At 39.8% G+C, this 23622-nt stretch overlaps 1 protein-coding gene across 1 annotated transcript; it reads left to right on the top strand.

Annotated features, from left to right (window-relative positions):
• The first annotated feature begins 595 nt into the window (after window positions 1–595).
• LOC114462206 (homeodomain-interacting protein kinase 1-like) lies at window positions 596–5107 on the top strand. The gene is made up of 6 exons (XM_028444905.1): window positions 596–712; window positions 2293–2459; window positions 2903–3719; window positions 3799–4060; window positions 4151–4240; window positions 4568–5107. The coding sequence occupies exons 3-6, from the start codon at window positions 3496–3498 to the stop codon at window positions 5105–5107; spliced, it is 1116 nt and encodes a 371-aa protein (XP_028300706.1). The 5' UTR covers window positions 596–712; window positions 2293–2459; window positions 2903–3495.
• The last annotated feature ends 18515 nt before the right edge of the window (window positions 5108–23622 follow it).

Below are 23622 nucleotides of genomic sequence, written 5' to 3'. Positions count from 1 at the left end.
AAATTGTAAATACTTAAATAAATGTATAAATAAATATTGGAATAAATATATACAATAATGAATAAATAAATGGGTGAATAAGTGAATAAAACGAAAAAAACTGATAAATAAATAGAACATAAATAATTAAATGTCCTAAATTTATTTATACTATTATTTATTTATACTTTTTCAGGTTTGGTCCTCCATATTATTTAGTCTTTTCACTCCGGTTTGTCAAGCCCCGAGAATTTCAAACCTCAAGCTCCGCCTCCTTTTTCTTCTTCTACTGTTTCTCTGTGAGGTTGATTTAACCTGAGGTCGCACTACTGCCCTCTACTGGAGGAGAAAAGAACTAAAGCCTTCGCCTATGTGTATTTGGTTAGATTATTGAATTAGAACGGGAATAAACGGAGAATAAGCACAGATAGATGTCACTACATTACACCTACTATATCGTATGCACTTCAGAACGGGGCATTAGGTCATTAGCATAGGGCTTCTCCATCACAACGTGATTGTTTTTTAACCGATGAGAAGTCGTATCTGATTGGCTGAGAGGGCACTACGTCCTCAACCAATCAGGAGCAGGTATGAGATGAACGCGAGCTGTCAGTGAAGACAGAGCAGTTGCAGTTAGTGAGCATTGTGAAGACAACTGTTTATGTGACTTTTAAAGCATCTGAGTGGAAAATGTCCCAATTTCTGTTCTCTGGAACTTCAGCTGCTGCAAGTAAGAAAGACTCAATGACAAACAGGGCTTTTATACTTTAGAGAGGGCCTTTAGACTGGAAAGTGTGTGTTATTACAGTGGTGTAGCAGCAAGTATTTATGTCTCCTCATAAAAATAGTTCCTGTATTTTATTCCTGAGATGGATAATTAATCAATATCACACCAGAGGGAGTGCTGGTGTGCTGAAATATCAGCACTGGTGTAGATTTGATTGTTGTAAATATCTGTATCTATCTAATCCTTATTTTTAACAGTCTTTTACTTAATTACTGTATACACTTATTTAACGTTTATTCTTTCTAACGTTTATTCTTTTATTTGTGATTATTTCTTGAGTGGCTGTAACAAAAGTAATTTCCCCCTGGGATTAATGAAGGAATTCTGATTCTGATTCTGATAATCATACCAGTGCTGATATTTAAGTTTATGTGTTGCCAGGCAACACATAAACGTTTCCTAACTGACCGTTGACTAATGTCTGTATAAAGTCCCAGTGCTGTTGTTGATCTATAGCAGCAATTACGTTTTCAATTACCCATGTTCAATTACAATTAAATTAAGATAACAGTGAGCAGCATTTTTTCCCAATCACAATTAAATTACAATATTTTTTTATCCTCAGAAAGTCAATTACAATTGTGTTTTAAATTACTAAAGTCCAATCACAATTACTGAGCTTGAAATAAATAACCTAATAACATTGAACCTACCTCTTGTGTTAGCTTTCTGTTAGCATCTCTTACGATAACAGGTCCTAAACCAGTTAAAACACACTAAAAATTAATTTCTATCATCTCATTTATTTCCTATCCATTGGTTACATTGTTAGGCTTCCTAATCAATGAAAATATAAGTTCTAATATTTTTGTCGTGGGCATCTGAGCCTTTTATGTGTCAGTGTACCCCTCAATTTAATATTTTTTTAATGGTAAAATGTGGAAAAGCTGGATTTGAAAAATATTTTAATAATTGTTAACTACATATGTGTAAAACTGTGCATAAAACTGTAACATGGTTCTTTAATTTGTGTAAAATTATAATTGACAATTTTTATAGAATTTACATGGTAATTACAATTACAAAATTAAATTTTCTGAATTCAATTACAGTTTAATTACTCTTACAACAGCAACATAATTTTTCAAATGCGATTACAATTATAACTACACCAAAATTGTACTTAATTATCAATTACACGATTACAATTTTAATTGACCCCAACCCTGATCAGCACTCATGGAATGTGACGTCTCTTTTCCAATCAAATGACTAACTGTTGTATGAGTTGCATTGAGTCCCTTCCAGGTACCAAGTCCTGTTGGAAAATGAAATCTGCATCTTCATAAAGTTGGTCAGCAGCAGGAAGCATGAAGTGCTCTAAACTTCCTGGTAGACGGCTGCGTTGATCTTGGACCTAAGGAAACACAGTAGACCAACACCAGCACATGACATGGCACCTCAAACCATCACTGACTGTGGAAACCACAATACAATTATGGAGAAAATATGTTGTCCACTACAGACACATACACAGACTGAACTAGTCTATACTCACCCTCTGTTCTTTCTTTCTACTGCAGCAGCTGAACTTCAGGTTCTCCACAGCAGCACTGTGGATTACTCCATCCTGGAGTGTGTTGGTGAAGGCAACTTTGGGAAGGTGGTCAAGTGCCAGAACCTCAGCAACAATGAGACGGTGGCTGTAAAAATAATCAAGGAGGGCTTTGAAGAAGATCTTGAGCATGAGGTACTTGTTTGTACCTTCTATCATATTTGAGGGCTCAGGTTTTGCTACTTCTAAACTCTATGAAGAATATTTTTTGTTATTAATGTGTAATTACTTCAACATAGCAATGTACATTTCAGGACTTCTGTTCTCTTCAATGCAATTTTGGGAATAAACATATCTATTTTTATTTATTGATAACCTAATATTCCATGTACATATCATATCAATATACATGTAAATGTAAAGCTGATTTACACTTGTTTATATAGCTTTTGTACCTATTACTTTATATATTTATTCACATCTAATCCAACATTGAAAACAAACTTTGCTACAATTTGCACTTTTTTGAAATTTGCAAAATAACAATATAAGATGATCTAAGACCTGTTGGAACCAGATGATGTATTTTAAATCAAACTGTGCATTCTTCTTTTTTTCTATATTTTTTTTTTTTACAGATTTCCATGCTGAAGTTAATCAGTGTCCTTGATGCTGACCGCACAAATTTGCTCAAATTTTATGAGCATTTTGTGTACATGAACTACAACTGCCTGGTATTTGAGATTCTGGACTTCGACCTTTACACTCTAATGGAAAACCGAGAGTGGGAGTACCTGAGTCTGACTGAAATCCGTTCTATTGCTGAGCTGTGTGTGTGTGTGTGTGTGTGTGTGTGTGTGTGTGTGTGTGTGTGTGTGTGTGTGTGTGTGTGTGTGTGTGTGTGTGTGTGTCCTTTTAACCACAAATTAATGCAATATCATCCGACCAGCAGCAAAAAGGGGCGTTTTGGTTTGTAAGCGGGTACACCCCCTTTAAAGGCAGATACACCCCCTTTTTCTCATTCATTTTTGAATTGTAACTTAACATCTGGTCTTGATCGGTATTTCATCTGACCAGCAGCAAAAGGGTTAGGTTAGGGTTAGGGTTACTTCTACTTCTACTTAGACTATGACGGAAGTCAAGTAGCGGAAATGATGTATTTTCAAACCTTATTGGTTGGTGAAAGGCCGATCAGATTAGTGTAAAGCCTAGCTCATACAGCAAACAGACAATGTTTATTCTAATCCTGTGTCTTCTGATCTTGTTTCTGCAGCTACTGGTGGCTTTAGATTCCCTGAAAGACCTTGGAATCATTCACACTGACATAAAACCTGACAATGTCATGGTGGTCAGTGGGAAGATCCAGCCATTGAAAGTCAAACTAATCGACTTTGGTCTGGCTATTACAACTTCCAGCATGGAGCCTGGCCTTGACATTCAGCCTCTAGGATACAGGTAGGAGGATTTCTCCTCACATGGCTTAGCTGTGGTTATGACAAACCTGTATTGTATTGTATTGATTTGTTGGTCACAGATTCTCACTCTTAACTCGTGTCCTTGCTCCTGAAGTCTCCATTGGCCTTCCCTTCAGTGAGGCCATTGATGTGTGGGGCCTGGGTTGTTTGCTGACATTCCTCTACATTGGAGAAAACCTCTTGTCTGTGTCCTGCGATTACCAGATGATGAAGCGTGTTTCAGAGCTTCTTGGTCTACCAAAGGACGACCAGCTCCAGGCCGGGGTTCACACCAGGAGCTTCTTTTGTGAGGCTGAGGGAAGCCCAAAATGGCGATTGATGGTAAAACTGAAGTTTTTTTTTTCGGCAAACCTGAGTTCACCAAAGTTTAACTTTACAATGAACTTCATGACACTCATCTTGTTTTCCCAGACACCAGAGGAATATGAAGCTGCAAACAACATCGTACCTGAGGAGCAACAACGTTTCGTTGAGTTCTCTTCTTTGGATGATCTGGTTAATGTAAGTTTTGAATTAACATTTTCTATTTAAACATTTGTTTTTTGTCAATTTAAAAAAAGCAAGTTTTTAAGTTTAATAACTCTTAAAACATGGATGACATAGATTACTGTTTATATATTCTAGATCATTTATTTGGAAAATGCTATTCATGATGAATGAGAAATTTCCTTTAAACAAAATCTGATGTAAATTCATGCAGTGTCCAAATCTATTCACTGTCCTGTTATTAAGTCTTGACTGCCATGAAGCTTGTGAGATATCCTGACCATAAACTACTCACTGATGTGTGAGCTTGTGTAATAACCAGTGTCTTGTATTAAAATGCAGGTTCATCCAGGAGAAGAAAGTGGTGAGGCTGAGGACAGAAAAGCCTTTGTCGACCTGCTGAAGCAGCTCCTGCGCTTGGATGGAGATGAAAGGATCTCTCCCTGTCAGGCTCAGTTTCACCACTTCTTCACCACATCCCACCTCAACCAGCAGGAGACCAGCAGACACCATCAACCCTCCTCACAGGTTGATAACACAACCTGCCCTGCATCTGGTGAAGAGTCTGTTCTGGATCAAGCCTGTGTGACAGAATCAAACGATGGTGACAGACTGAATTTGGCCGCTACATCCTGGGATATGTTCTATGTGACTCTGCCAGAAGAAGAACTTTCCCTCTCGTCAGTCAGTTGTGATGCCTTGGTTGCAGAATCTTCACATGATCTCCCTCCTGTAACTGATGTGGACCTGGTTTCTGTTCCCACTCCTCATACAAATGATCAAGTTCTGGATCAGTCTTCAAGTGGAGCAAAAAAACGTTCTTTGATGAAGAGGATTCAAAGGCTTTTCCGAAGAATCAAGACTTTTTTTGTTAAGAAGTGAATCCTTATACATGTAAAAACATATATGTTCAATAGTTGGTTTTAGATCATTTGGACTTTCACAGATATATTTTATATATTTTTTATATTAAACAAATAAACATGTAAATATTTATTCTTTTGTTCTTGTTCCATGTTTGTGTTGTAGTTTAAGAGCCTCTTAATTTTATATAATAAGTGACTTAACCTGGAGGTGATCAAAGAACAGGTGGAAAACGCTAGAACCTTGGTGTTCTGATTGACTCAGATTTGATCTAACTGCTTATTGTTAGATTAAATCAAAAACAGCCTTCCACCACCGCTGCAGTTGGATTTGCAGGTTTGTAAATTCTCTTTAAATTTTTGTTAAGAACTAATACTGAAACACACGCTAACACAAAACAATTCAGTCATAAAATTGTGACCAGTGACACCTGCAGAAGGGGCGGAGCCACGGTTGCCCTGACTTCCTGTTGTACTGGTCGCACTCCATCAATGTTGGGTGGAAATATGCCTGATCAGAATAAATGATAAACAAGAGCAAAACCTACACCAAGACCTAAATATCCTCTTTGTCAGATATTTGTCAGTTATCTGTATCAATGATCCTGATCATGGTACCATGATCATTCACACACTATTCCCATTAATAACCATACAGTAGGTCCAAATGTATGGGCATTAGGGCTGGGCGATATGGACCAGAACTTGTATCTCAATATTTTTTTCTCGAAATAACGAGACACAATATAAATCTTGATTTTTTTCAACTCAATAAAATCTTACCAAAAAGACCATTATAGGTTAAATTTGCTGCAAAATGCCACACAGGCATATTTATTACTAAACAGCTACACAATATGTGCCATTTTTGGCATTTTTCTTCTAGGAGAAGCTAACAAGCTAATGTTAGCCCGACAGCAACATCACTGTAATATAACATTCTCTGTTAAAAGCATATTACTGCAGCGCTTCTCTCTCTCTCTATGTGCCACACACCTCTACAGCAGCAGCAACAACAACATGTCACTTACAGCAGCCACACGGAGGCTGCTGCGCACACATGAACAACACATGCACTACAGAGTTCTACTGTAACAATTACAAATCAGACAATGTAAATCAAGCAGCTGTAATTACCTTTCAAGCAGGAAAGTCACCAATTCCATCTTCTACTCTTCCAGACCATACACTGACGCGCTCCAGCCCCGGGAAAGGGGCAGGAACTGTGAGCAACAGCTGTCAAAACAGCTGATCAAACACAATCCTGGCTCTGATTGGTTCTTTTTGCTCGGTCGCGGTGCATTTTGCCAAAGGCTGCAGGAGCAGCAGGGGGAACGCAATGAGCCTGTTTTTTTACACAAACTACTAGTTTCGTGTAAAGCTGTCCTTACATACTGTAGTGACAGCTTTAGCAAATATGACAAAAAGTCACTTTTATAAGAGTTGCAGACTGCACCTTTAAGCCTGTGACGTCATCCACAGGGTTATGGAAAAGTGGATAGGAAAAGAGATAAAAGGGACTATTCGGATGGTCATTATACGAGGTGGATTAAAGAATGAATAAAGGATTGTTTTATCCCGTTCTTCTCCGTGTTATTATCACATTATAAAAAAGTTCAAAAATAGCAGGAATTAGTGCTGGTCTCGAACGGTCTTGACGGAAAATCCCGAGTCCGGGCAGCCCGAGTCCGAGACAAGACCGAGTCAAAATGCTTCAGAGTCCGAGACAAGACCAAGACCTTTAAAATTTGGTCTCGAGACCAAGACCGGTCTTGACCACCACAACACTACCTTTTTGTAATAACCACCTAATTTTACCTGCTAGAATGATCCCCAGATTAAAACTTTTTGAAAAAATGAACTCCAGATTCTACGCAATCTGTTTACTTGACTTTGTCAGAACTAGCACTCCCCAGTTCCCTCAAATTCCCCAACCTAGTGGCGCCGACCTACTACTGGAGGCACGTAGCTCGCCGACGGGACATAGATCCTATTTTTACAACCTCCTGTTGACAAAAGATGAGTCCACTCCTGACAAAATCAGGACTGGGTGGGAGGAGGAGCTGCAACAACATGTTCTGGAATGAAGCCCTGTGAGGTGTATTGATCCTGCTTGTTTTATTAAACTTTGTATTATTTTGCAAGTCAGTTTCAATGAAGACCTTTTTTCACACTACACCTTTTTTTACCATCTACATCATCACCTGGGGGAGACACGAAACAATTCATCTTTCAGCTGTGCTAGACTGAGGGGAGGATTCACTAAAGGTTTAGGGGTATTAAACTGTGTGCAAACGTCACTCCATGTGCTAACAATCCATACAAACCCTAGGGAATCACGAGTGTGCGGCTGCTGCATGTCACAATGCGCTATCAATCCATTTAGCACGTTTCCCTCTAATGAATATGTATAGTAGGTGAGCAAAAACATGGGAGGAGGACATGCAAATAAATTAATGCAGTGTGTGCAATGCTATTAATCAAACCAGGAACTGTTTGCGGCTATTGTTTTATGCGCAGGAGCAGGTGCAAACACACGCAGAGATGAGCTGCACTGAATAAACAGCGAAGATGGAAAAAATGCTCCAGTTAACCTTTCTAGTGTAAGAAAATAATTTTAATAAAACAATATTACAGTAGTCCCTCGTTTATCGTGGGGTTTACGTTCTAAAAATAACCCGCAACAGGGGAAATTAGCGAAGTAGTCAGTTTAATTTTTTACTATTATTATACATGTTTTAAAACCCCTCACCACACACTTTACACACTTTTCTCAGACAATGACACAGACTTTATAACTAGGAAGGATTTGGCGTGGAGGAGAATAAGCGAGGAGGTGGTAGTAGCAGGTAAAAGTTCTCTCTGTAGCACTGAGCTAGCATAGCATTAGCCGCTAATCACACCAGCTTTTCTCACTGGAGGTTTATGTTTGTGAGAGGAGAAAAAGGAGTGCAGCTCCTCGTTTCAGCAGGCAGTGAAACTCAATGAGTTGGATGTGTCGCTGGTGGGTGAACGCAGCATTAGCCAATCAGGACGCAAAACATATTGCGCGTTCATATGCTGTAAAAAAAAATGCATCCAAAATTGCACTGTAAAAAAATCTGCGAAACACAGAGGCTGCGAAAGGTGAACCGCGTTAGAGTGAGGGACTACTGTAACAGCCTGTGTGTGTGTGTGTGTGTGTGTGTGTGTGTGTGTGTGTGTGTGTGTGTGTGTGTGTGTGTGTGTGTGTGTGTGTGTGTGTGTGTGCGTGTGTGTGTGTGTGTGTGAGAGAGGGAGAGAGAGAGAGAGAGAGAGAAAGCAAATGAGAGTGACATGACTACTCAGGAGCCAGACCTTCTGGATAATGGTCAGTAGATCATCTTCAGATGGTGCCGACTGATTGACAGACTGTGCTGCTGCATTAACTCGGATCAATGGTAGATCAATAGGATGGTTTCTGTCCAAATCTGCCTATTTTTTATGGACTGATCAGAACAAAGTTACAGGACCTAACGGCGCAGCCACATTAAATTAAGGGGAAAAATATCATTCAGCTTCAAAGTTCTTTTTCAAAAAACGAAATTTAACTTCCTCAAATGTCAGTGTGCTTCTGTGTGCCTCACCTCTGCACATTGAACGAGCAAAATGCTTTTTTAAATAGGGCGGTCTCCACCACTTCTGCACGTGCGTTAATCAATGCTGCAATCTTAGTGAATTCCTCGCAGCAGTCTTATACAATTTAAGGTGTTCCATAGGCTGCATTACAGTAAAGCAAAACTTCCAGATTTTATCCAGATAAAGTCGAAAACAGATGCGACAGATGTGCACAGGCATATGTTGCGGTCATTCCCAAAACTGACTCACTTCTGGGAGAAATTCTTCGAGGCTGTCTCTGAAATCCTACATACTAACATAACCCACTACCCCCATGTAGCAATATTTGGTAGACCACCAGATGGAATTGCCCTAACAAAAAAACAAAGAACCATTATAGCTTTCACCTCACTGATCACACGTAGAAAGATCCTCCTTCTTTGGAAGGCCACTCCCTGGTTTAAATCTCGGCTGAAGGAAGTCATGTCTCTTCTCAAACTGGAAAAATTACAATTTACATTGAGAGGATCTTCTAAAAAATTCTGCTCAACTTGGAGACTGCTGATTGACTCTGTGGATGGACTTCCTGCTACAATATTTCCCGGAGGGACTGTGTAATGTTGCTGCTTTTCTGCCTGTTCGCCACACAGCATACCTGTCAAGTATCCCGTTTTAGCTGGGAAACCCCCGCATTTTACCCCTCTTTCCCGCCATCTTCCCATATTAGTATTTTCCCGTAAATATCCCGTATTTTAATGTAATAATAATTAAGAGAAGCAGGATGTGACACAGTTACACGTTCTGTCAGATTAATAACTGAGATTTTAACGTCTCCCACAGCGGAAGGAACGACGTAAGTCACCATGAAAAATCAGCCAATCACAAGCACCACAAATATACACTGTTTTCAAAAAGTGTTAAATTCTGTGTTTAAGAAGTCATTAGTGAATACCAGAGAACCAAATGAGTGAGCATGAAAAATTATCAGAAAATATGTAATGAAAATAAAACGCGAATGTCTTACTTAAAGACAAGCAATGTGAAATGAACAGTAAATATGCAATGTGTTGACTTGTATACAGTATATATTAAATAAACACATGTGCTTCATATACCCATTTATGTTTTTATTTAGGCTGTTTTATAATTTAGGAATTAGGGCTGGGTGATATATCGAGATTCAAGATGTATCGAGTTTCCTATTTTGGCGATATAGAAAACTATAATATTTTGTATATCATATAAAACAAAATGCTAGTTTTAAGAGTCGCTGCTTTTACTTCTCAGAACAACATGTAAAGCTCAGTTAGATGGATTTCTGAATGCACATATTGTGCAGCTGTTTGTTAATAAATGAGCCTGTGTGGCCATACATTTTGTCTTTCTGGTCAGACTTTATTTGATAAAATTATCTAGATTTATATTGTATATCACCATTTTGAGAAAATATATTGAGATATGAGTTTTGGTCCATAATGCCCAGCCCTAGTAGGAATGTTCACAGCATTTCAATGTTAATAAAGGTCGGCCTACCAGATTACAATCACATAATTGTATTTAGTAAGTGGTTGACAAGTGGGTATTTTAGATTTCTTGTACATCTGTCTTAAAATATAAGGGATACTGGAGCTTGGTTGAGCGAGTGGGACGGCTGGTAGTGGGCGCCAGAAAATTTCCCTTATTTTCAAATCCAAAACTTGACAGGTTTGCCACACAGCCACACTGAGATTCCTTCTACTAGCAAATTGAATATAGATGTGAGCACAGGGTTTTTGAGAATCCAAGAAGTATGTAGTTCACTTGTGTTCTTTTTTTCTTACTGTTTTTGACTGAGAGAACTGGGGAGAGTTTAGGTGAAAATTACACCTTTGAGAATAAACATCTCCATGTTGCACATTAATTGTATTGTATTCTATTGTTTACTGTATTGCACATTTGTATTGCACTGTTTTGTATTTTAGTAATTAAAAGTAAAAAAAAAAAAAAAAGAAACATCTTGATTCGACCATAGCATTCAATATGTTTATTCCCCAAGAAGCAAACCTAATATGTCAAATATTTGATGTGAAATTTTTCCACACATTCTATTTTCATTCATCCAACTATGCAAGTGCACAGATAATTCTGCTTTCTCGTCTGTTCTTACACACATTTAACAATAGAGCAGTAACAAGTTGCTGTGGTTTTGACATTTTGTTTCACGCTGCAGCCAGTTCTTCTGCCCACCTACAATGCCATGCACTGTAGTTCATCTCCAATACTTCCTGTGTTTAATCCGAGCCTGGAGCACCAGAATAGTTCTAGATTTTGAAACACTCCGACCAAAATAATTGATCAATGATGTGCTCTAGACTTTGATCTAAACAAGGCGGACTATCAGGGCAAAAAAATTGCAGTGTTTTAACTGTTCCATGACTATTCGATGTGAACACACCTTAGGTGTCTTGAACCCAGGACCTGCTTGCTGTGAGGCAGATTTGCTTACCACTGAAAGCCCAAACATACTCAGGCTAAACGTCTGCGAAGCTCAAATTTTACAACCGTGTGGACTCCGCTGTTGTGTTGGGTTCTTTTACAAATAAAGACTGCTGCTTTGGGTGAACACAAAGCCTTTTTATTATGATGGCTGCCACACACAAACCCTTCTTCTCTGGTGTCAACACACGTAACATTCTAGATAACAATACATCCACTACAGTTACCTGGTGTCACAAAAAACACTGCTCAGAGAGTAAAAGAGATGGAGACGGGTTTTGAGGAGAGACTGGCAGACGAGGAACGAAAGTACCGACACCTTTATTACACGTCCCAGAAAAAGTGCAAGGACTAAAGAGAAGCACAAAGGATTGTGGAAATTTCACTAAAAAAACCTCTGCACACCACAATCTACAAAGAAATTATACCACTAATACAGTCATGTTCTTCCAAAAGGGATCTTTGCTACACCTCATCAAAACTCTTGTTACGGCAGAATTTACGGTTGACCTCATTTAGTGACATGATTCATTGCTCTGGTTGAATGATGGAATCCAGGAGAAGCATTGATGATTTTATATAAAAAGTTTATTCTATTGCTAAGTAAAAAGGTACAAGATGGAACAAAGTGAAACAAAATTAGCGTCCGTCCAGGCGGACGTCCGAAGGAAGTGCCGCGCCCCGCTCCAACAGTTTCAAAGCTTAAGCTTTTTATACAGATAAGAAAAGGTCCCAACAGTGAGAGACAAAAGGGAGGGAGTCAGATGCCCATAGTGGCAATGTTGGAGGATGATGAAGATGTTATGAGAAGGTTTGGCTCCAGTCTTTATCTGTCTTGATAAGTGTGTACGTCAGTGTATGTCTGCATGTGAGCAGAGATTCTGGCCTTGGCAGAGACTGTGCTGCACTGAGAATAATACGATCTGTACTGTTTAATCATGATTCAGCTGTTCAAAAGTGTAAAGATTAATGGAGTCGTCATGTATTAAAACATGACAAATTGTACACATGAACATACATTTGAGGATATGATGATGAATATAAAAATGACCATAACATTCCCCACTTTTGGTCGCCTCAACGACCAAATCAAGAAACAAAATTATTATATTCCACCTTTGCTGTCTGTCAGGGTTAACCATTAGCATCGTTATTGTCATACATTGGATATATTCTTCTTTTGTGAGGCACGGATATAGATATATCAAGAAAAATGTGGAAATAAACCTAAAAAAAAACTTCATCATTATTATCAATGGCATGAATCATCAAAAATCATCCTTTATTGCATCTAGATAAGCAAAAATCATCATTTGCATCAAGGACATCACTCGTCTTCATCGGCTGAGTTCAGTGGTAACTGGGGTAACCAATAGCATCATGAGTGAAGAACCTTGAGTATTTTCCTCAATCGTAGCAGAAGGGTTTATGACTGTATTCCTGCAGCTAGGTGTGAGGTTGTCCTCCCTCAACCTAGCTATGAGCATTTGGTGTGGCTTATAAACAAAGCTAGGCCCTTGTTCTAGAGCGTTTTCTTGTGTGTGTCTCAGTGGCCTTGTCGGTTCCCCCTTCATTGTTCGGTCAGCCTCCGTCTCAGCATCAGCTGGTGTCGGCAATCATCTTGGATCCATGTTGCCTGCTCCGCGACCTTCACTGCCGTGTGGGTCGTTCCGGTCGGCGTTGTAGATGATTGGTTGTTGTCTGAGGAAGGGTAGTCTCCACACACCTGGCAACCTCTCTTGGGATCGGAAAGTACCTGAACAGAAGAGGAGGAAAAACACCGAAACAGAACTCTTGGGATTGGCTGGTACCTGAACACAGGCGCGATCCCACTACTGAGGCTTTAGCTGGTACCTGGTACCTGGTAGGCTTTAGCTGGTACCTGGACAGAAAAAAGGGGGGGGGAAAAAACAAAACAAAACAGAACAAAACAAAACAAAATAAAATAAAACGAAATGAAATAAAATAAAATAAAATAAAATAAAATAAAATAAAATAAAATAAAATAAAATAAAATAAAATAAAATAAAATAGAATAAAATAGAATAGAATAGAATAGAATAGAATAAAAGTTTAGGGGTGTTAGGTTTAGTTAACTAACTAAATGAATAGTTAGTATGGCCAGGAAGGCAGAGACAGGTCAGAGGTCAGGATCTGAGAGCTTTTCAGATCCTAAAAGGTGCTGCTGCACAATCACACAATGGTTAGGTGTGGGTTAGTGAGCTTTTAGCCATGCTAGCTCTGTAGCCCATTCGCACGCGAGTGGGAAAATATGAGGCTGAAAGAAAAGCAGGAAGTATTAATTCGATTTTCTTTTCCTGGAGTAAGGAGAAGCATAGCTGGAGTTGCAGTGATTATCTGTGGTACATCTACTTACCTGGTGAGAAGCAATTTGAGAACCACTGTTTACAAGGGCATGCAAGTCGGACGGAGAAGGACATGCAAGTCAGACGGAGAAGTGTGGAGTGTGATTACATGTCTTCTCAAGATGAATACATACAATTGGGAGACATGGAGATGTGAGAAAGCTAAATGAGTTTAACCAAATAAATAAATAATGTTATTTATTTATTTAAATTGTTTGTTTCATTTTTCGTTGCTATCTCTTATTTGTGAAGGAGAAATCTTATTCTATCCTTTATTTGTTCTGAATAATGTTAACACTCCACACCTATTCACATAGCCTAATTCTTTTATGGAGCTGAATTTGTCAGTTCATTTATTTCATTCATTTCCCTCATAATTATTATTTGAGATGTAATTTACTTAATTTTGAAGGTCAGTTGGTGGCAAAAGTGTCTCCTATTCTGTGTCTGAACCAGAGTTCAGCGAGATTATTGGCCCTTTAAGGTTAGACAGAATTAAAGTTAAGTTGAGTCGAACAATCATATTGTCTTTTGCTCTCTGTATTTATCCCATTCGTAGGGGTGACGAGCCCCAGCACGGTTTGGAGAGCTTCCTTAAATGCTTGGAAGTTACTTAACTTTAAACTATCTCTTATTTCAATCAATTATCAAGAATTTCAGGAGGACCCTTTTTAAATCTCAGGCGACCCAGATTGGGCCACCAACCCAATGTTGAGAACACTTAATTTTTCCCTTAAAAGTGTCTAAACCCAGTGAAGGTGTTTTATGGTCTTGCACGCTAAGTGCTGTTGGAACAAGAAGAAAATGGTTGGAGGGTTTTGGGGTATATTATTTTCCTATGATAAAATATAAATCAAAAATCAGAGGGACGTTGGCCCCTCCCTTCCCTTTTTTTACATAAGAATACATTTGGATTCTTAAAACCATATGATAAATATCATTGGAAAATCACTTATCTGATCATTTTGGATGTGTCTCCGTTTTCCTCTCTCTTGTGTCCGCCTGCCTTTGTGCCCTCCAACCTCCTCGACCTCCTCCTCCTCAGCCATAAAGGTCAAAGCCAGGGTCAACTGTACGCTCCTTTTGGAAATTTGAAGATCTGTCCCCACTTTCGCAGTTGGATTGGAAGTCGCTGTAGTCTCTGGAATAGATATTATGTTAGAACATCCACAATATGTCATATTGTCACGTGTCTATTTCAATCTATTTCCCCTTTGCTTCCCAGTTACAGTTATGGACAATACTTCCCTTTAATTCTCATCCTTCATCATAAGAAGCAGTGACCAGGCATGGCGGCGAAGAGGAAGGATCGGAGTCGAGAAGGCGGTGGCATTCTGTTAGGAAACACTCAGAAACAGAAAGAGAGGAAACCATTAAGACTTAACTGGATAATTTAAAACATCTCTTTTCTTTAGTTGGATCTGATTCGTCTCCTTACAGCGACCTGTATTTTGGAAAAAGCTACATAATAACAACAACTAAGACGAAGACGTAGACAAGTGCACACCACAACGAGTATACACATATAACAACAAAAAACATGGACACTGAACATGAACAGTAAGGTCAGTCAAGGTCAAAGCCAGTCATTCCACTGAAAGTGGTATCATATATAAAAACGTCGTTTGGTGTTTTTAAACACCCAGAAAAAAAACCTTTAAAACCTGGTAACTTTTTAGAAGGCCCAAGGCCTAAAACCTTAATTTTTAACAAGCAGCAGTGTTATCTGAACACCCCACTACATAATTGGCAAAAACAGGGAGAAGATCAAGTGCATCAGAACCCAGGAGGAAAAGAAGGTGAAACAGAGGAACATGTGTAGTCAAACAGCCATTCATCGGTCAATCACTCAATGACACGTCCACGGCACATTCGCACTCACAACACGGTTCTCTCAGGCATACGTAACGTGTCATCATTCAGTCATTCATGCACCGCACACGTTCATGCCTCAATTTTCACGTCCATTCATTCACAAGGTTTTGTTGCATAGTGTCTAAGTAGAATATAGGTCTCATCTAACCCACCAGTGGCGATAGCCAGTCCACCTCCTCTCTCGGGGTCAATGAGCTCTTATTGCCCCCCCATGCTTGGCAACCTTTTAGTGTTAATTAATTGCTTTTTACTGGTATCATCTGATTACTAAGAGGTACGCTCCTTTTTACTTCCGCCTTGGCGGAGTCTACACTTAGAGTATTGTCCCTTGCAGTACTGACAGTCTACTAGCTGCTGATCAGGCAGAAATCGCACGGCCATGCACAATAACCAAACTCAACCCCGGTACCCAACCTGGGGGAAACTCAACCGCTGTCCATCTCCAGAAATGTAAAAAATAATCTCTGAATCAGCAGGAAACTCAACCACCGCTCTTGAAAAATAAGAGTTTGGGAATAACTCAACCACCATAAACTCCAGAAGTCTAAGAAAAAACCTCTGAATCGGCAGGAAACTCAACCGCCACTCTTGAAGAATAAGAGTTTGGGAATAACTCAACCACCATAAACTCCAGAAGTCTAAGAAAAAACCTCTGAATCGGCAGGAAACTCAACCTCGGTCTGCAACCTGAGGGAAACTCAACTGTCAGAACTTTCTGGGCACCTCTAATATCACTCAACATTGAACGGAGCACGCAACCTCTAATAACCCTCACTCTAAGGGAACGTAGAAATTTGTTCAGAACGGTATTCGGTTACCAAGCATGTATCAAATCAGGTGGACTGCTATCCCCCGAAGAGTGCTTTCCCTAGCAAGGTTTATCCTTTTTCTGCACATTAAACCAGGACTTCTTGTTTGAAAAGTAATTGCCTATGTACTCATAGCAACTAATGGGACATTTTTTTTCTCAGGAAAAATTTGGTACCCCCCCCATGCTGTCGAGTGGCTTTGGGCCGGCCAGACAGTCCGACGCAGGGGGAGGCGCGCAAAATGAAAACAATGAATGTTGAACTAGGCTGTCTGTCGCAAGCAGCTTCAAAAAGGGTAAGGTACAGATTGTTTACGAGGGTATCGGTCAAAAAATGTCAAAATTTAAACTTGTTGAGGCTGCAGTCCTTAATCTCTGTCTCAATTTTCCTGAAATTGAGTAAAAACAAAAGAGAAAAAGAAGAATCGTTCAGAAATAACAAAGGAGAAAAACGTGTGAGCTCAAAAAAATCATGGCCAATAAAAATTAAAACTTCAGCTCCAAAAGCTGAGGCAACAGAGGGCTCTTTCTTCAGCGGATGTAACCATATCTTGCATTGTGGGGGCCTCCCCTCAATCAAGAAAATAAATGAAAGAAAAGGAAACAAAAACAACCTTATCAGTAACACTATTTTCTTCCCCTTTGTTTGTTGTTTTCTCATAAAGGCCAAAGCAGTGTAAATAAATGAGCAACATAATGAATAAAAGCAAAGATAAATGAGTGGCACACTTGATCTCATGTGGCTGTGTTTCTCATAGTTATGAATGTGGGTGTGTGACTGTATGCCTGGTCTGTCTGCGTGTGAGAGAATAAATGAAAACAAAATAATCTAGTGCACAGTCAGAAGATAGAGGGGTTAGTATTGTGCGAAGGAGAAGCTTGTTGGCTATTTGCTAGTTGTCCCCCTCCATGCCAAAGTTCAAGGCTAAAGTGATTTAGCACTACCACCAAAGGCTGTGGTGGACTTCTTGTTGCTTGGTATCCTTGTGGCTTTTGAAACAGTGTCTTTTTGGTGAAGATTTCCAGCAGACGTGTGACCAGTCTGCAGTTGCTGCCCATCATTCAGGCAGTAGTCGTGGCGTTTAACTCGCAACTCATTGATGGGGGGAGTGTCCACTCCGACGCCCACAGGTTCTCAGTCTTTGATGATGGGGCATTGGCATGCGGCCCATTCATAGACGATGAAGAGTTGACTTGGGACTGAGAGAGTTATTTCAGCATTGCTTTGCTGAATGGGAGTTGAGTCCTTGAGTCCTGAAAGGTCACACACCTTTGATTGTCCATTTCCTTCTGATGCTTGGTCCTTTGAATGATGTTGACATTCCATTAGCGTAAGAGTTGAAGGTGATTTCATTCTTTCATTGAAGATGTCGTTTCTTCAGGGGACAACCACAAAGCCAACAGAAACTAACAATTTAAATAAATAAAAAATGATAATGATGGTAACAGTAATATTAAAATAAAATAAAATGAAATACTGTATTCATCTGTGTGTGTGTGTTTGAGTGTGTGTTGCCCATCAAACATGAAATAAAAATAAAATTTAAAATAAAAATAAAAATAGTGTCTGTGTGTAATGGCACTATTCTATCGGCAGGGGGCAAGGTGAGAAATCACAATGTTGTGCCACAAGTGTGTAGTGCACTAAACTGGCCAGTGAGGGGCGCCACCTCTCTCTCTTGGGATGGGTGTGGCTGTGCGTGTGCGTGCGCCCGTGCGCGTGCCTGTGTGTGTGTTCTCTCTCTCTCCCTTTCTCTCTCTCTGTACGTGTGTGTGTGTGTGTGTGTGTGTGTGTGTGTGTGTGTGTGTGTGTGTGTGTGTGTGTGTGGTCACACGTCCAAAAAAAAAGAAAAACACAGCAGCGACGTGTGTGTGTGTTTGGCTCTCTGTCTTTCTCTCCCTTTCTCAAAAGCTGACACTCGTCCAAATGAAAGCATTAAAGCCAAGCCAAAGGGAGAAATCTGATTCCACGTTTACAAAATAAAAACAAAGATAAAAAAAAGTAAAACTCGCCTGAAAGCATGATCTGAGTTCACATCATACCAAGATTGTATATGCGTATGCATATATTATTTGTTTATTGGGTTGTTCATCTGTTTGATTCACAGAAACACAATTTAGGTTAGGTTCGGGGTTTTAATCTTTCGGTACAGAGGTGAACTCAGATCATGGCACCGCTGGGATGTTTTGGAAACCTTGTTTGCCCGTCTATCTATGGTCAGGACCTCACAGGCTGTGGGTGTCCGAACAAAACCAAAGTAAATAATGACCAGCTGCACCCGATGCCTAAACAAAATATCCGAGCCCGAAGAAAACCAGAGAGAGCCTACAGCATTAAAAAGCAACCATTTGAGCCTTTCTCATGGCAATTCACTGCGTCAAAACACAGAATAGCTGAGGATCAAAATCAAAGCTCAAAGCTGAAAATCAATACAATGCTTGACTGGTTCCAAAAAAAATCAACACAGAGCAAATATATATGTAAATGAAAATTTATACATATATGTTTATAAAGGCAGCTTTACCTTAGTCCGAATTGGTGTTTGAGGTTCAACCGATGGTTCGTGCTCCAGTCTCTGTCCGAGGGCGGACCACCGCGGGCCAGCCCTGGGGCAAATGTGTCGACCCAGTGCTGGTCCACGGTCGACGCCCCACAGAGCAGAAGATGGATTCAGTTCGTCGACGCCAATTGTTACGGCAGAATTTACGGTTGACCTCATTTAGTGACATGATTCATTGCTCTGGTTGAATGATGGAATCCAGGAGAAGCATTGATGATTTTATATAAAAAGTTTATTCTATTGCTAAGTAAAAAGGTACAAAGATGGAACAAAGTGAAACAAAATTAGCGTCCGTCCAGGCGGACGTCCGAAGGAAGTGCCGCGCCCCGCTCCAACAGTTTCAAAGCTTAAGCTTTTTATACAGATAAGAAAAGGTCCCAACAGTGAGAGACAAAAGGGAGGGAGTCAGATGCCCATAGTGGCAATGTTGGAGGATGATGAAGATGTTATGAGAAGGTTTGGCTCCAGTCTTTATCTGTCTTGATAAGTGTGTACGTCAGTGTATGTCTGCATGTGAGCAGAGATTCTGGCCTTGGCAGAGACTGTGCTGCACTGAGAATAATACGATCTGTACTGTTTAATCATGATTCAGCTGTTCAAAAGTGTAAAGATTAATGGAGTCGTCATGTATTAAAACATGACAAATTGTACACATGAACATACATTTGAGGATATGATGATTGTAGGGGAACAAAGGATGATTAATATTCAAAAATATTAATTATTCATTTTTAATATGTTCGTTGCCAGAGGTGCCATCTAGAATTGAGTTTTAAGTGTCCTAGATCACTTTATTTTAATTAATTGTTACAGTTCCCTGTTTTTGTAGTGGGTTCTTGACGTCAGAATAGAGGTTTAATAAAGGTTTAAATGTCAATAACAACACAGCGTTTACAATATGTACATGTTTATTTTACAGGCTATTACCACGATGATAAATTAGGCAGTTTCACAATTATTCACAGTTATTTTGACTCATTGGTATCACACAAAATGTACATTTTAACACAGCTGTATGGTATCTACACATTTTGAGTGTTTTAGATGTTTGCGTGAATTTGGGATTTATAGGGATTTCTAACGCTCTGAGGAAGAGGAAGAAGGAAAACAGAAAGTTAAAGTAATGAAATTAATAAAACTTTACCAAAATGAAAAATATGGACTATGAATCTAGAATTTTCGATTGAGAGAATTTGTTAAGTTATAAACCACCTTTTTGCCAGAATTGTGTGTGCGTGCAGTTTTACCCTCCTTCAAACAGGCGTGATGATGACAGCTCCTTCTGCGTAACCAGCAGTGTGTGGGGAAAAAGCTTTTCCTGCGTTTTTCCGAAGACGTTTTCCGCTCATTCACTGTACGGGCCCGCGGGATACTGTCGGCCTGGCTGGGGTTCTGGTTCTCCTACACGGCACCACTTCTGGACGTCGATGGGTAGTTTAACTAACATGTTCTCAAATCAAAGATGCTAGAGTTCGTTAAAGCTTACTCATGGGAGGCTATAAAAATTGATTTGTTCCAAAAATAAAAACTGCTTGGTTAATTTCAAAAATGGAGATAAAAACTTAAAGTTAGTCATTATGGAAGTGGCTGGTAGCCACTTCCTGACTGGAGAGAAGTTCAATCAATATCTCAAAAATTCAGCATTACTAAACTGAATAACATCTAACGGTTAAGTCAGATGCAAAGAGGAGGACAAGAGAGAAGTAAGAGAGGAGCACGAGCGTGGAGCAAGAGCCAAGCAAGAGAGCGTGGAGCAAGAAGCGAGGCCTTTTATAAACATGTCAAGAGGTTATCTGATTGGTCACAACACATCTGCAGTGTGGGAATGAGTGAAACCTGATTGGCTGGCAGAAAGAAGCGGGAGGCTTAACTTTCCTGTAAAGAAGACAAAATGGTGGGGCTATCCCCACATGTGCTTCTTAAACAAAGAGTCATAAAACTAGATAGGGTGTTACCATGTTAGGTCTAAAATGGAGCATGGGTGTGTGCCAATTGCATGAACCCTTGAAAAATGACTTTCAACTGATTATCCCTTAAATGACTGATTTGAATTATTTCTAGCTTTAAGCATAACAAAGGAGGACAAATACACTTTTTATCAATGATCATGGAATACGAAGTTATAAACATTTCCCTTGAAATGTGATTGCATTAGTGCTTAAATATGTCAGATGGAGGCACACGATGAGTCTCTTTCCTGTAGACAAATGGTTAAAATCGAGGTCCCATGTCTGAAATTCATTTAAATCACAGTTCTGCCTTTAAAGCATCAGATGGTGTATAGGTTTCATTTTTATTTCTTCATGTTGGAAAGGATGTCTCTGGTGTAGGGTGTCAGGTTCCATCCCTGTTATCTCTGTGGGATGTCTGTTCTTTGGGGAGGATGGGTGTCAGCAAAGAGTCTGCAGGGAGAAGGGCTGGGATTTGAAGAAATGTTCCTTGGTCCATTTTTCCATTGTCTGTTTTTGAGTCATAACAGTGTAATAAAATTCCAAACGTGCGACAGTGTTTTTACCGCCTTTTGACCATCGACCAGGGTTCCTACATTCCCCCCTTTTCCGGGTAACGGCGAAATCCAGCGTCATTTCGGCGTTGTCCGGGAAACTTAGTGGACTCTGGTGATGACAGGTAAAAACAACACAGCACAACAATCTGGCTCTGGGTGGCTTTATGTGTTATTAGCTGACTGCGTGTTAAGATTGTAGAATTTTCTGACGTTCCTAGCGTGGTTACGAGATAACGTGGGATTCCACAAAAGAAAGAAAAATACATGATAATAGTGTGTTAACACATTAATCATGTTTTACTACGTTGGATACGATGTCTCAATTGATGATAGTCTGAATTGTTAGGACTCTAAAGGTCTGACATGAGTTTCTAACTGGTTGATCATTTTGAGAACAATACGATCCTATTGTTTGGGACAAATTACAAGATTGAACTAAATTGACAAGAACTCGAGGAGAGAACTTGTGATGTTCGTCAATAAGTGAGATTTGATCACTTTAAATGAATAACAAAAGCATATGGGTGTATTGTAAATTCGTGCTTCATGGGAAGACTTATAGTGGCGACTGCGTTCAGACGCATTTATTATGTAATACCAGTATCTACAGTGCCAATGTTAATGCTGGGATATGTTCTGAATTATTTCTTTCATAATCAGATTTTACTGCTGGAGTATAATTTTGTTGATGCTTTCGTAGCTTTTTAACAGTGGGAACAGATACTATGGTGTAACCCTTATAGTATCGTTGAGTAAAGGTCATGTTGCTATTTAATATGACACAAACATTTTGAAGTGTTAAGTAATTTCTTTTCAGACAGATTTTTGTGTTACCTTATGTTTTGGTCCCGCCCATTGTTTATTGGGGGTTGTGAGGACATGTTGGGTTTAGCTATGGCACCGCTAGCTGTTCATTGATGCGAGCACTGCTTAAACAGAGCACGGGGTTTAGACGTGTATTTGTACAAGAGTTTAAAAGCTGTTTCACTTTTTCACCCCCCTTTGTTTGAATGTGGGCGTCAACGCTGGTGATGCTCTGTTTTAAACTGCTCCGAGTGTTGGTGTTGGCCTGTTACACTACAGATGAGTTAGTAGAACATGCACAGCAAAGAAACATTGGTGAGTCTTCAAAGTTAACATTTAAGGTTTCAAAGTTTGTTGACTTAATGGAATAAACTTGGTTACTTTATCCATTTAAAATTTTAGCTGAATACCAAAGTTCTGAGTTGACAATTTAACGTTTGTTTTTAGAGCAAACTTTGCATTTTTTCACAAATTCTGCCGTGTCGAGGCCCATTTTTGGCCAGTAAGCGATCTTTTGAAGTTCTCGTTTTGTGGATTTTGTGTCTCTGTGTTGATCGCTTGTGTTGTGTGCGTTCGCCATAAATTCCCCCCTGTACGAGTAAGGAAGCACAAGCGTGAAGGTAGTGGTTCTGTCATGAGTATGAAATAGAACGTCATCAACAACACGCAGGTGATTCTTTGTGCTTCGAAGAGATCTTGAAGATCTGGGTACGAGTTGAATTCATGAGCTGATGGCTCACGGTCTATGAAGCCTGAAAGGAAATCAATCATAAATTGAATTGCTGGATCGTCCTCTTGGAAGAATTTCGAGTCACAAACAGTAAGAGCAGGCTGTGTGGGTGTTTGCTTGTGATGAGAGCTGTAAGACAAATGCTCAATGTCGCTGTACGCATGTACAGACAAAGTGGGTGGTGGCTGGGGTCTGAGCGGTGGTATTTCACAGTGAGGCTTTGCGTGTGTTGGGCTGCTGTCAGTCTGGCTGTATTTTATCAGGCTATGTTCCGACTGTTGGTCGGGCTCTGGTCGGGCTATTTTAAACACCGGATAGTTGCCTCTGCTGACATCAGGCTGAAGCTCAAGTGGTTTGGGTGTTTCCCGTTGTGAGTAAAGCTCAAGTCTCTGGAGATCTACAAAGGCGTCAAAGCGTTCCAGTAGGTCCCTTCCTATAACAAATGAGCTGGAATGATCAGGTGAAATGCACACAGGATGAACAACGGCTGTTTGTCCAAAGTTGACGTTCACCAACATTCTTTTTCTCACAGTGACAGGTGTCTGATCATATGACATGATCTCTAGATGACAGTTTTCAACTTTAACATCTGCTGGGTTGAACATGTTGCAGAGAAGATAGAAAAGTTCACGTGGCATGATGGAGACGGTGGCTCCAGAATCGACTAATGCTTCATAATTAACGGCGTTGTTGAGGTAAGTGTCGACATAAGTCTGTTGTTATTTCCCAAGCTAAGCTCACCTAAAATGCGTTTGAAGGGTGGATTTTCATCACCTGTAGGTGTGATTGGAGTGGGATCCAGCAGCGGTGCCGGATCTATTTGGGCTCTGTGT

Source organism: Gouania willdenowi, chromosome 4 (genome assembly GCF_900634775.1).
Source record: "Gouania willdenowi chromosome 4, fGouWil2.1, whole genome shotgun sequence".
NCBI classification, from domain to species: domain Eukaryota; kingdom Metazoa; phylum Chordata; class Actinopteri; order Blenniiformes; family Gobiesocidae; genus Gouania; species Gouania willdenowi.
Note: the sequence above shows the minus strand (reverse complement) of the source record. Positions and strands in the feature narration are given on the sequence as shown.

Excerpts from the sequence above, each read along its gene's own strand:
- LOC114462206 (XM_028444905.1), top strand. The coding sequence starts at position 3,496 with ATGTTTATTCTAATCCTGTGTCTTCTGATCTTGTTTCTGCAGCTACTG. Across the intron at positions 3,720-3,798 it reads ATTCAGCCTCTAGGATACAG|ATTCTCACTCTTAACTCGTG; the intron begins GTAGGAGGATTT and ends TGTTGGTCACAG. Across the intron at positions 4,061-4,150 it reads GCCCAAAATGGCGATTGATG|ACACCAGAGGAATATGAAGC; the intron begins GTAAAACTGAAG and ends TTGTTTTCCCAG.